This window comes from Gorilla gorilla, chromosome 10 (genome assembly GCF_029281585.2).
Source record: "Gorilla gorilla gorilla isolate KB3781 chromosome 10, NHGRI_mGorGor1-v2.1_pri, whole genome shotgun sequence".
NCBI classification, from domain to species: domain Eukaryota; kingdom Metazoa; phylum Chordata; class Mammalia; order Primates; family Hominidae; genus Gorilla; species Gorilla gorilla.
In genome coordinates this window covers 56,561,733-56,576,836 of record NC_073234.2, presented here as the reverse complement: position 1 = coordinate 56,576,836, position 15,104 = coordinate 56,561,733, and the positions used below count along the sequence as shown (strand labels likewise).

At 35.0% G+C, this 15,104-nt stretch overlaps 1 protein-coding gene across 8 annotated transcripts in view; it reads right to left on the bottom strand.

Annotated features, from left to right (window-relative positions):
• NELL2 (neural EGFL like 2) overlaps window positions 1-15,104 on the bottom strand; it is a 438,477-nt gene that overhangs the window by 201,211 nt on the left and 222,162 nt on the right. For all 8 annotated transcript variants that reach the window (XM_055357389.1, XM_055357392.1, XM_055357388.1 and 5 more), the window contains one exon: window positions 3,160-3,251. In XM_055357389.1, the coding sequence (XP_055213364.1) occupies window positions 3,160-3,251 (92 nt within the window). The remainder of the gene's footprint in view (window positions 1-3,159; window positions 3,252-15,104) is intronic.

The window sequence follows — 15,104 nt, the reverse complement described above, 5'->3', positions numbered from 1 at the left end:
ATCAAGAAATTTTTGTCCTGAGGACCTCTGCACAGGTCATGGGCTCACTCCCAAAATGACATTAAATCCCAATTGGAAAGTCTTTAGAATAAGCAAGTCTTTAGAATAGGAATCAGCCACACTGATTCCACCACACTGCAGCCATGTCTATAATTTGCCAAACATCTGGGTAATCCTGGAAAATTTTGCTAGTTTTACAACACATTTTGCAAGCCCAGATGACAATTGTGGCAAAGATACAGTTTGAATTATATCAACAGCTTTTGGAAAAAAACAGTAAATTAAAATTGAGCTTTTGAAACATTTCAGTTTTCTTATAAAGTTTTATTATAAGGACATTCTCACAGATGATTCTGGTAAAAAATATTGGATGTCTTCCACAAAACTACAAGGAAAATGACGGCAGGATTCTTGTCTCTTGTAAATTAATGTCTAGCACATTTTCAGGCACATAATTGGCACTTAAAAAATTTCTTGAATAAATGAATAAATCAATGTAAAATCACTGTAGTTCTTGCAGCCAAAAAGATTAAACACTTCCCAAGGAGAAACCAAAATACAAAATACACTTCTGATCATTGAAGTATTCTTGCCTTAGGAGCAAACATTTGTTTTCTATACTGTCAGTCTCCAATGTCCTAAAAACAAGGATCATTAACTATGTTATATTATGCTAACCAATACATAAGTAATTAAATAACTCTTGGAACTTGCAAGCTTCCATTTTAACTACTGCTCAATAGCTTAGATTTGTAGATACAATTTCTGCAAGGAATGCTTTCATAGAAGAAGTGCACATTTCAATATCTGCCTTTTCCTGGCTCATTTATGTAAAGGACCTTCCCCAATTCATAAGCTCTTGTCAAGAAGCTTGGCAGGAGGCATGTATACAGTGGAGTCAAATGCTAGTCTTCTTTTGGTTTAGTAGTAATATCAGTTCTGGTAATCTGATTTTCTAAACCACAGTGTTTTTCTGTGTTACTATGAAAGTCACAGACCCCTAGGACTGCTAATATTTTCAAAACCACAAAACTGACAATAAAAGAACAAACAGGGACTAGAATTGACAGCCCAGAAAATGGATGTGTGAGAGAGCTGTCAATTCTGCAACATAGTAAATACAGGAGCTAAGGGCCTTGAAGGGAAAAGAAACTGTGGAAGTCCTTAAAGTGAAGAATTTAGTACAAAAGCTTATGATGATCTGATAGAGCTGTGCTGTCCAATCAGTAGCCACTAGGTACATGTGGCTCTTTTACACTGTAATTGCAAAGTATGCAAGACAGTTTCAAGACTTGGTGTAACAAAAGAATGTACAATATTTTATTAATAAATTTAATATTGATTACATGTTGAAATGATGATATTTTGGATATATCGGGGAAAATAGAAAAAACTAGTCCAATAAAAATTATGTTTGTGGCTTGCATCATATTTCTATTGGATGGTGCAGCATTAGAAGGTAGAAAATGGTGCCTTTTGTTTGAGCAAATAAAAGGTAACATTCACTCATTTATCTAAAATTTATGAGCACCTGCTGTGTTGCCTCTATAAAGACTTCTAACTGAACCTATTTAAAATTAAATAATCTTATATAATAGCAAATTTAAAATCCAATAGGCAATTATACCAGTACATTTCTAAACCACAATTATCAGCATTATGAGACACATTCTGGTAAAATGAATAGGATACACACACACACACACACACACACACACACACACACACACACACAGAGACAGAGAGAGAGAGAGACAGAGAGAGAGAGAAAGAGAAGTAAAGAAACTTTAAATGCTCTCAAGATTTTTAAATTTAGAACCAAAATTTTAATGTTAGAGATTACTATTAGAAGCCAGCTGGCAGAAGTTTTCTTCCCTCCTTGAAGTAACTTCTCTGAGTCTCTTTTCTCATTTTGGAGTTACTAGATCTCACTCTGTCTTCCAATTCTTTTATCTATTGTGAGACTTACTCCACTTAAAACGGCATTGGTGTAGGGATGCTGATAAAGGAAAATCCATCATCTTGAAATACAGGTTGAGGAATTCATTTTAATGTTCCTGTGCCTCTATTCTCTAAGATGAGAACCTACATCATTGGAAAGCTGATTTAAAACTAAAAGAAGAAGAGAGGATACTTTATAATGGGCATGAAGAAATCAGAGCTTTCATGTTCTAGGAATCAAATCTGTCACAGTCTTGCCTCTTTGCATCTCCTCCTTGCTTATCTCAAAGGATTTCCAAATTGATGCATAAACTGGATAGCTTCTTTCAGATTCAATTTGTCTTGGCAAAATTCTTAGGATTTTCCTTTCCCTCACTCTTAGCAATCATAGTTTATTGGTGGTGCCAGCAGCATAAATCACTATCTTAATTTTCTACATAATTTATACATACTAAATCATTTCCCAAACCATGTATAGGAGGTATTTAAAGAGGAAAATTAACTATCAAATAAAAATGAAACCCTAAAGCAGAAATTTTATATATAGACAGTTTCCTTCATATAGAATAAGGATTTTAATGTAACATTAGGGTCAAGAAATATAACATTATAATTTACAAAAGACAAACATGAAAAGTGTTGTGAAACATATTTAGTTTTTCAATTAGTAGGTCGAGGGGCAAAAATTCAAATGAATCACATTTGCTTCAGAAACCTTGGCAAGTAAATTTGTAAGGAATTTCCCTTTAACTAATTTAAAACACTCCTTCCAAAGGGAATTAGATAAATATCAGTCTCAACTCCATCCAACAATTAATTTTAGTTAGGTAATTTTTTTGTTTTGTTTTTAATTGAACTGAGCAATACTTCTCACATGGTGCAAAATCATGAGTGACAAAAAGCTAAGACTAACTTCACCTACATTTTCCTCCCAAGAGCAAATAAGGAGCTTATTTGAATTTGGAAAACATACGACAACTTCACAAAGCTTTAATTTGACAAAATAGCATTTTCATTTCTTGGAAAAATTATTTTTCAACCACTAATTTACACGCTTAAAAATGAGAATTTCTTTACATTCAAATGATAATTAATATTGTGAATTTTCTCTTTGCATTAGAATTTCAAAAATGTATTTCAAGGTTGAGCTAGTAAAGAAACTTTTATCGTGTTTATAAATAGAAACAATTTTGAAAGACCCATGAATAGTCTTCTTACCTTGCACTCATAGAGAACACATACTCCAGAAGAGGAATAGACTGTATTTCTTTCTCCTTCAAAGTAGGTTTGTCCTTGAAATTGGCATATCGCTTTGGAGTAAAAAATACATATATATTTATTTTATTGGGAAAAATAGCTTAGAAGGGATCAGATCATCTTGTAACAGCATTTCACATGTTATACACCTTTTTTCAACATGTTTGACTAACCAGAAACCTCAATTCAATCTACTGCAAGGCACATGTAAACTTAAATTAGTGTCATGCAAATTAAGTTGAGAGAGTAAAATAAGATATAAAAAAGATAAAGGGCAATGACATGTCTGAATTAGACTCCGAAAAAGTAGTGCCAAAAAGCAGACTTACAGCCAATCACTTGCCTAATAGATGATGTCCCACTTAGGGCATATTAAGTAGTCACTTAGGGTGGCAATAAATCAGGGGTAATATGAGACTCAGGGAACAATATGAGAAAAGTTTCTGTTTTATATACCATTACAGAATTTTAAAATAGAACATTATAATAGAAAGAAGGTATATTCATTTCAGCACATCCATGTAAGTTTTAAGTTTTATGGTTTAGTGTCATTTTATTTATAAGTATGTATGGTTTAGGGCACCCCATCTAGGATGCTGAGAGGTCTGAATCTGAACCTGCCTTGCTTCCATCACAATTAAGTGAAATTTTAACATATAACCTTAGATTCCATGGGAAAAATATGTTTTTAATCCATAAAAATGCATAGAGTATCAAATAATCTTTTTCTAAAACCTGCAACATATTTACAATTCACACAAACATTTAGCCAACAGAAATCATTTTCTTGTTTTGAAGTATTTCACACTACCTACATTGACTCATCACCTATGGTAAAACAGATTTACCCTAAAGCTAATGATGCCTGATTTTCAGCGTCCTTCTCTGGCTTAGGCTCCTTGTAAGATGCTGAACTAAGTTCTCCTTTCATAATTTTGTATTGTTTATCTTTGAAAGGGCACCCAATATTGTAGATGCTTCAGGTCCCCATAACATCTAGATCTACCCCAAGATAATTATTTCAAAGACCAGTGGAGGTGATCAACTGATACAGACTCTGGAATTTGTTCCCCACATTTACTAAATCCAATTTTTTATTTTAACTATACAAATTATATAAAGTGAATGGGTATATTTTCTTTTGATTCCACTGTGTGAATTATGAGAAATTGTTTCACTCTTTGGAATTTATATATCCCTATTACCTTTAAAAGTATCAACTTGCCAATAATAAAGAAGAAAGAAATTAGACATATTTTTATTTTTAAATTTTATTATTTATTTTTTTCTTTTAGAGACAGGGTCTTGCTGTGTTGCCCACGATGGTCTCAAACTCCTGTCCTTAAGTGGTCCTTCTGCCTAAGCCTCCCAAAGTGCTGGGGTTATAGGCATGAGCCACCATGCCTGGTCTATTCTCTTAATATCAATATATTGTTGTACAAATATTCATTTCCAAAGTATAACCTGACTCTCGCTTTCCTTGAAAAACTATTTTAAAGTTGCACATTTAAATAATGTCAAATAAATAAATAAATTAAATAATGGAAACCATGCACGTTTTTAAAAATGTCATCCTCCAACTGATCCCCTTACACAGCATTTATTAACAAATTTGACTACATAATGCATATCTCCTAGCCAATTGATTTTGAACTTTTTAGAGCTTGCTAGCAAAGAATAAAATTTACTTGCACTGATCATATGACTTAAAGTCTGGCTAAAATATGCTCACTCGTGAATATTCAAAATGAAACTATGGATTTGTCAGTTGCATACTATCTATCATATTATGAATTAAAATGGTATGTGCATTTACTTAATAAACATGATTGATTGCAAAATTTATCTCTCTGACATCTAATTTTTAGGATTTTTTTGTTTTTATGAAACTCAGTAACCTCAACATACCAAGACCTAGCATATTGCATGTTTAATTATACTTAATAAGTACTATATTTTATAAGATAATGAGAATAAACAAAAGCTTTCTTACATCTATTCAGTACCTGCCATTCAAAAGTTTCTAAGCCTATTGTATTATATGACTTGATAACTGTAGCCTATTCAAGTCCAAGCATATGTGGAAGAAAAACAATGGTGCTCTAAATCTTACACAGAGGGGAAAGGAAACATTGTAAAAAAAACACAAGGGTAAATTCTCCTTATTCAAAGTCTTTTGATAATTTAATATTCATGTAGAGCAGATGGGCCTTCTGTTCGAAACTCTTAATTCAAAAGACTCAAATAGGCAACTTGTGGGACAATAGGGCACCAAATGGAGCTTGGCAGGGAGGGAAAAAGCACAAAAATGAATGAGGTCACAATTGCTTAATTCTCTTTCAAGCAATGAGCACAAGCAGGATGAAGTTGGCTTAGAGAGAAACCAAAGTGAGTGATTTTTATCTCATTTCTTTTTTGAACAGTTGCTGTAATTCTCCATAAGTCTAATGTTGACATGGAATATTCAGTAATACTAGTAGGATATTTCTTCCCTAGACTCTTTAGAGGAGAAATGTGAAGAAATTCAAAAAAGATATAATGATTCCTAAAAACACTGCAAGGAATCATAAAAATGCCATTAGAATGGCTCTAGGAGTTTTCTAAGAGAAGACTGAGAGTAACAGTCATGTTAACCTATTCATACATTTAACAAATATGTACTGAGCTCCTATTACATGTTAGATATTCTCCTAGGTACTGGAATTCAAAGACGAATTTAATGTCCTTCATGCCTCAATATTTAGTAGGGCAGACAGACTCATACACAACTAACTCTAAGAGAAGTCAAACTGAAATTCTACGATTAAATAATCCATAAGTTATATGGAAACTCAGGAGACCGAACGAACTTCTAAGAAGGGACAGCTGGATTAAGATTAAGAAAATAAACAAGGGCTGGTTAAGGATCCAGACTGTGGTAAAAGCAAGGGATCATCATTACCCTAAGGCTAAGGAACAATGGAAGAAAGTGGTTTTACTAGAGTCCAGTGTAAGCCAGAATTATGGAGGAGAGGCTGCCTTGTAAAAGCTGTAATCATGAGAGCACAGCTACTGCCAGAGACATAGCTTGGTGCAGGAAAGAAACATAGCCAACCTTCTCTCCTCCTCCTGCCTTCCAGTTTCCTGCCAGTGTCTCCCATTGGTGAATGCTACTTGAAACTAGCTGGCAAGGAGACCAGAGTGATGCAGGTTGCAGAAGTCAGGCTCCTGGGGGACAGAGGACAAAGAATGGAAATGGGAGTGTGGGGTGCCCAGGAACAATAACAAGAACAAATGTCTATTACGTTAATTCACTATAAGCCATTAAGAGGTCTAGTTTACCAGGATAGCTTGCTCAGAAGGGCATGAGAGAGCGGAACACAGAAACAAAAGATTTGAAAGAGAAAACTGATATTTTTAAAATGTTGTCCCTCCTTGAGATGATCAAAATGAGGTTTATAGGCAGCCAGAGGGTAAAATGAGGGAACTGAGCTCTGGGAAAATCAAGTGTTTAAACAGAGGAGGGAAAGCAGATCGGGCCTATGCCCTAATTTTAACCAAGGCGAACCCATGCAGGTATCAGGTGCAAATTCTGAGAGATAACAATAATCGCTGGCTACCACAATGGCTACAGGACCGTCCCTGGAATTCTCTAACTGAGAAGTATCTGCCTTCTAACCTCTCCCCAGTAGAGTATAAAGTAAGAAAATTCACTTCCTCAATAAAACAATAAAGGAATAATCATTTTTACTATATTTGTTGCTCCTTTTAACCATGTTAATTGCATGCACATGTTTATAGCCAGAGGCTTCATTTCTTCCCTAGTTTTGTTGTGTGGCTTGTGTATATGTGAGTGTGTATACCACATTAAGTTCTTTATGATGTAACTTTGGATTTCTACACCTCCAATCACTTACTAGCTTAAAGCAGAACTGTTTCAATTAGGCCATATTTTCAAAAGTCTATGCTGAGTGATTGATTGAATATATTATGTGTATATACTTTAAGATATAAAACTTCTAGGGAGATGTACTTAATTTATTCATACAGGCTTATCACTTTGTAGACTAAGAATGCTATACCATTTTGAAATCATATTAACCCATAGAACCACAGCTACTTGTCAGTTATTAATATTAAACAATGTGAAATGCATATTTACTCGACTCTAGTAGGTGCTGCTGTTGGCATAACTCCAGGGAGTGCATTCACATCATGGTCTATGTGATTTAGGTCACCCAGAGCTTTCCTGCACACAGTCTATTCAGTCATAAGTGGAGACATTAACAACAACTTGGAGAAATTCAATAGGACAATATAACACTTGATGTATACGTTCTACCAAGGCTATCTTAAACATTACAAATTGGATAGTCACTAGCATCATAATTATGAGAGAATCCAAAAAATCAATTAATAAAAATTATTTTCACTTCATTTTCCCCCATTTTAAGAACATAAAAACGATTAACAGCAAATAGGAGCCAAGAGATGCTACAGACAAATTTAGAAGTCATCAGTTGTTAAAAAGTGAAAGGTAATTTATAACACAGACTGAGAAATGGATAAGTGAAAGAAGCCAGTAAAACTCTGAAAATTCTAAGTTACACATTAAAATCTTGATTTACTGGTCATTAATGCAGAGATGGCAACTGCAGTTTCCTCTAATGAGATTTAAATGAACTTTAGCAAACCCTTGTAGAAAGAATTATCTAAACCTATCTAAAAACATTTCAGAATATATAAGCAAAAGGGCATCACATTTTACTTTTAAACATTTCCTCACTACATATCTAGCTTTTTCCTCTTATTACCTGATTTAAAATTCATGCATCTACTTTAAACTTCCCAGTTGGTACCAATACCTTTAAAAATGATTCCTTACAAAATTAAAAGTTATAAATACCAAAAAGAAAGCCACTGTAATTCACTTAAGTGAGTCATGGGACTTACAGTTTCTTTAAAACTCTTTTTCAAAACACCAAATATCAGTGATCTTTGGATTGATAGTCTGTTAAGGACAGAGTTTTATATAGTAGTAGCTTTCCAATGGTATTGTTTGACATTTTGATTCCCTTTGGGAGACTTCTCAAAAATGTATAATAGCAGTTACTTCATTCTGAGCCAATATTTTGTTAGTGATATACAAATCAAAGCTGTTGGATGAGAAAAAACTCATTAACTATAATTATGTATATTTGTATTCTTATACATTATTTAAAAGAATGTATAATAAATGCATTCATGAGGCAGGCTAAGATTCTGCAAAGTCAAACAAAAAATTTTAAAAGTGTTTTAATATTCTTAAAAAGCTCCAATCAGCTATGCTGCATTCATCCAGCCTACAATCTTTTTTTGTTATCTGGACTCACTTGGAGTCAATTCTTAACAATATGGTCATAATAAAAGTCTTGAGCACTAACTGATACAAATTAATCTCTCTCTCTTCTCTATAATGCTTAAATCTCTATTATAGCACTGAACACATTTTCCTTTTCTCTAGTGAGTTGTACACCTTTTCATCTTTCTTATCTCAGGACAGAGTGTCTTACTTGTCTTTGGATTTTATTCAGCACCCAGCATGGGCCCTGCATAATATACTCTCAAGGTTTGTTAAATTTTTTGGTAAATTCTCTTTCAGCTTCCTGTTTGATAAAGAAATCTAAAAATAAGTGAACTGAACCTCTCTAAACCTCATTTTTCCCTTTACATTTGGTCTCACCTGTGGAGTTTGCATCTTATAAGAAAGATTCTATAGCCTGTGTCTTACAGAAGGAGTCTGCCCTTTCTGTAAAATGACAGCTTACTTTCAACTCGAGCACATTTGAAACATCTGAAATGGGAGCAGTAAGAAAGTAGCTGGTTACTGTCATAGCAGTAACTTACTAACATGAATAATGCAAATTAGCATGCTCAAAGAAAGTCTGCTCGGACAATGTAATGACAAAACTTTCTTCTTTCCCTATATAAAACCAGTTTTTGTGAGTCAATGCTATTTAAAATGATCAGAAGTTCAGAGTGCTTAAATAATTCACAAATTCATGAATTAGACATGATCCTGCCCCTTAGCTAAATCTCATTAATTGTTTGGGAATTTAGTTGTTTGCCAAACTAATATTAGAGTTTAAGAAGTGAGATCTTGATAGTAGTTATGCAACCTCCCTTTTCTGTTTTATATACATCATGTCCTTGGGCTTCTAAAGGACCAAAGTGTGCTTCCCATAGGGGGCCTTAATTTAGGTCAGTAGCTTATTCTTCCAAAAAGAGAACAGGCCCTGAAATACTGTAAATTTAGCAGTAGTGAGGGGTTAGGAGGCAAAGGAGGATAAAAGTACCTCCCAGAATAGAACAAGAGCAAAAATTCAAGCACCTCGTCTAGATCAGCCTTTAGGTTAGAGAATGTATATGCTGAGGAAACAAAAATTGAATGTTTAGAAGTTAATAGCAAAAAAGCACACGCTATTGCTGTAAGCAGAGATTCAGCATTTTTGACTCTAACTTTACCAATTTAAATGGCAATCTAAAAATATTCTGAAATTCTTTTAATTTAGCTGCTTTTCTGTCACTAGTCTTGTTCTTGATCCTGGCTCATATACCATATAACAGTCTATTAAAACAACAATATAATCAATTCATTTAGTCCTCTGACAATATGAAAAATGAATGACTGGAGGTAAAGATTTAGAGGAAAATACAGTATTTGTGTCAATACTTAAATACTATTAAAGCGACAAACTTGGACACACATGAAGAAAAGTTTCATTACCACTAGACAAAGAAATATAAAGTATAATATAGTAAGGAAAAGTTTACATATTGTCACTTTCAAAGTTAGAACTAGAATCCATATGACAGTCCTTATGTGCATCTTTTCTTACCACCAACCCAGTGAATTTGGTCAATACAGGAACATCTTGTCTTTCGTTTAACTTTGTGTAACTTTTTTTTTTCAAAACGCCCAGCACCATTTAGACACATGTTGTTTTGATGTTATAGTGACGAAGATACTGAACACAAAATGCTGTGTGAACTGCAAAGCATGATTCTTTTCATGATAAACCAAATATTAGTGCTCAACTAAGAGATTACAAGTAAAAAAACATTGAAAAAGTGATTTTGCTCTTTTGTAACAGTTTCTGGTGTGCAGGTAAAACAAAAGAGGTAACTATTGAGGGGCAGCTCTATTAGGAGGAAATTTTTCAATGCAGTTTCATGACAGCTATATTAATAACTCCATTATGCAAAGAATGTGGGCCAAGATAAGAGAAAAAGCACACGGTTAAAGGGAGCAAGCTCTGTGTAGAGTAAGACAAGCGGAAGGAATGGCACAAAGAGGAGGGAAGAGAGAGCAGAGGAAGCAACTGAGGACAGAAAAATTTGATAGCATACTGGAGATGGAACAGGAGAAGGAAAAGGAGTAAGCAACAAAATGATAAACAGGAGAACCAAAACAATTTCATAAAGACATGGGGCAAGAATGGTAACACCTGGTGAAAATAAGAAACTTTTTTTTTTTGTGACAGGGTCTCACTTTGTTGCCCAGGTTGGAGTGCTGTGGCACGATGAACTGCAACCTCAACCTCCCGGGCTCAAGTGATCCACCTCAGCCTCCTGAGTAGTTGGGACTACAGGCATGTGCCAAAATGCCCCACTAATTTTTTAATTTTTTGTAGAGACAGGGTCTCACTCTGTTGCCCAGGCTTGTTTTGAAGTCCTGACCTCAAGTCATCCTTCAACCTTGACCTCCCAAAGTGCTGGGATTATAGGTGTGAGCCACCACACCCGACCTAAGAAACATTTATTGACACTGAAACACTGTAGTAGAAAGTCATCTTCCCTGCCTTCAAGGAGCATTCAGCCTAATGTGGGAAATGATGGGCACATGCACAGGTAACTAAATATAACTCAGAGAAGAACACAGTCTTACAAGGGTGGAACTGGAAATGCTTCACACAGAGGAGTGTTTGAAAATAAGCACTGAGGGTGAAATGATTTAGCATGATTTAAATCAGGAAAAGAGTACTCATAATACATTCAAAAATAGAGTAATAATCACAATAATATATTTTGTCCCAGGATTCCAATGAACATCCAGTCTAGAAACCTATATTACCTGGAAGTGATTTATTATAAGTCGGTTTTACCTATATTCCCAAACCAGTAGGCTGATGGATCTCAACAATAGATGCGTATTAAAATCACCTGAAGAACATTTAAAATTCAATGCCTGGCCAGGCGCAGTGGCTCACACTTGTAATCCCAGCACTTTGGGAGGCCGAGGCGGGCAGATCACAAGTTCAGGAGATCGAGACCATCCTGGCTAACACGGTGAAACCCTGTTTCTACTAAAAATACAAAAAAATTAGCGGGGCATGGTGGTGGGCGCCTGTAGTCCCAGCTACTCGGGAGACTGAGGCAGGAGAATGACATGAACCCAGGAGGCGGAGCTTGCAGTGAGCCGAGATCGCACCACTGCACTCCAGCCTGGGTGACAGAGCAAGACTCCGTCTCAAAAAAAAAAACTCAATGCCCTATTTGCATGCTAGACCAATTAAAAAATTCTGAGGGTAGGACTTGGGTCTTTTAATATTTTAGAGCTGTCCAGGTAGAGCTAAGTTGACAACTATTTTACTATGCAGAGAAAGGGGAAATCAAAGAGAAAAATAAAATTAACATTTGAATAGAGGCAGTCCAGAGATATTCAGTAGAAGCCTTTTTATCCTATGTTATCTGATGGAATTTGGCCTATTGTTTGAAAATAATCAGTTAAACTGAGAAATCATATACGACAATAAATATGTACTTTAAACATTTTAAACACACAAATTCACACTCAATCATGTTTTGATGTTGAACATTTTAGTATGGATTCCTTGATTGTGCTTTATTGTAGTCTTGATTATATAAGTAAGCCTTTCAATGTGTTACCTAGAATTTCCAGTATAAGTTTCATTTTGTTTGGGGTTTTTTAAATGTAATAAGATAGATACTTGCTCAGCAGTCTGAAGAGAAATAATTTTAATACCCTGTTTTCATCCACATTTATAGTTGTTTTACTGACACACAATTTCAGGGTACCTTTTTTAAGGGAACTCTTATACACTGTTGGTGAGAATGCAAACTAGTTTAGCCACTATGGAAAGCCGTTTGTAGAGTTTTCAAAGAACTTAAAGTACAACTACCATTCAACCCAGCAATCCCACTACTGGATATATACCCAAGGAAAATAATTCATTCTATCAGAAAGACATATGCACCTGAACGTTCACTGCAGCACTATTCACGATAGCAAGGACATGGAATCAACCTAACTGCCAATCAACAAGGAACTGGATAAAGAAAATGTGGTATATATATACACCATGGAATACTATGCAGCCATAAAAAAGAATGAGATCATGCCCTTTGCAAAACTTGGACACAGCTAGAGGCCATCATCCTAGACAACCTAACACGAGATCAGAAAAGCAAAAACCACATGTTCTTACTGATAAGTGGGAGCTAAACACTGAATACATATGGATGTTAAATTAAGAACAATAGTCACTGGGCATCACTAGATGGGGGAGAAAGGGAGCAGGGTGTGGGCTAAAGAACCACCTGTTGGGTACTATGTTTGCTGCCTGGGTGATGGAATCATTGGGACCTCAAGCCTCAGCATCATGCAATTTATCCATATAACACACCTGCATATGTATGCTTTAATCTATAATAAAAGTTGAAATTTGCAGGATACAAAATCAGTGTACAAAAATCACAAGCATTCTTATACACCAACAAGAACCAAAGTGAGAGCCAAATCAGAATGGCAATCCCATTCACAATTGCCATAAAAAGAATAAAACACCTAAGAATACAGCTACCCAGGAAAGTGAAAGACCTCTACAAAGAGAATTACACAACACTCCTCAAATAAATCAGAAAGACACAAAAAAATGGAAAAACATCCCATGCTCATGGACAGGAAGAATCAATATCATTAAAATGGCTACACAGCCCAAAGCAGTTTACATATTCAGTGGTATTTCTATAAAACTACCAATGACATTCTTCACAGAACTAGAAAAAAAAAACCTACTTTAAAATTCATATAGAACCAAAAAAGAGCCTAAATAGACAAAGCAATCCTAAGGGTGGGGGGGGGGGGGAAAGAAGCTGGAGGCATCACAATACCCAACTTCAAACTATACTACAAGTCTACCAAAACCAAAACAGCATGGTACTGGTACAAAAACAGGACATAGACCAATGGAACAGAATACAGAGCCCAGAAATAAGGCTGCACATCTGCGACAATCTGATCTTCAACAAAGCTGACAAAAAAACAAGCAATAAGGAAGACTCCCTATTCAATAAATGGTGCTAGGATAACTGGCTAGCCATATGCAGAAAATTGAAGCTGGACCCCTTCCTTACACCATGTACAAAAATCAACTCAAGATGAATTAAAGACTTAAATGCAAAACCCAAAACTATAGAAACTCTGGAAGACAACCTGGGCAATACCATTCTGGACATAGGAATGGGTGAAGATTTCATGACAAAGACACCAACAAATTTTTGCAACAAAAGCAAAAATTGACAAGTGGGATTTAATTAAACTTAAGAGTTTCTGCACAGCCAAGGAAACTATAAACAGAGTAAACAGACAACCTACAGAAGGAAAGAAAATATTTGCTGGCAAGGTTGCAGAGAAAAGGGAATGATTATACACTGTTGGTGGGAGTGTAAATTAGTTCAGCCATTGTGGAAAGCGGTATGGTGATTCCTCAAAAAAACTAAAAGCAGAACTCCCATTCAGCCCAGCAATCCCATTTCTGAGTACATACCCAGACAAATATAAATCTTTCTACCATAAAGACACATGCACGTGAATGTTCACTGCAGCACTATTCACAATAGCAAAGACATGGAATCAACATAAATGCCCATCAATGACAGACTGGATTAAAAAAATGTGGTACATAAGCACCATGAAACACTATGCAGCCATAAAAACAATATCATGTCTGTTGTGGGAACATCGATGGAGCTGGAGGCTATTATCCTTAGCAAACTAACGCAGGAACAGAAAATCAAATACCACATGTTTTCACTTATAAGTGGGAACTAAACGATAAGAACTTATGAACACAAAGAAGGAAACAGCAGACACTGTGGCCTATTTGATGAGGGAGGGTGGGAGTAGGAAGAGGAGCAGAAAAGATAACTATTGGGTACTGAGTTTAATACCTGGGTGATGAAATACTATGTACAACAAACCCCAGTGACATATGTTTACCTATGTAACAAATCTTCACATGTACCCCCAAACCTAAGAAAAAGTTTTTTAAAATTCCATTATGCATAACAATAAATACACTGAGAAATATTATTAAAACTTTTACTTACTGAAAATTATTACTGTAAAAAGTAATTGACAAGAGAGTCCTTCAATAAATAATTTAAAAAAATAAAAGTCGATATACACACATAAAACAGTTATAAACTAAGAAAGTTAAAATAAAATTTCCAAAGGAGAAAAATACATTTACTGAAGAAAGAGTTGGAAACATATTTTACTGAATGAATACAAATCATCAGGAACTCCGCTAGATGTATTTCTTTAAGTTTTGTTATTCCTTCAAATGACTTCATGAGGTGAGAAATATTATCTATCTATCTTTGTGTTACATATTTTAACTGAAACCCAAAAAAGTTTGTGTTGCCTAAAGTGGGTGATGCAATGGGCTTCGCTTTCTAGTCCAGTCAAATCTCCATATCTCTAGTTAATTAACCCTCACAACCATGGGTTAGAATTTGGACTCATTCAACTTTATTTCATTCTAAACCTTAAAATACAATGATTTGCCAATGCTTTTCTAACTAAACATAAAGGTAGAGTTTAGATGTGTTATCCTTAAACTTGAATATAATCAAGAAAATTT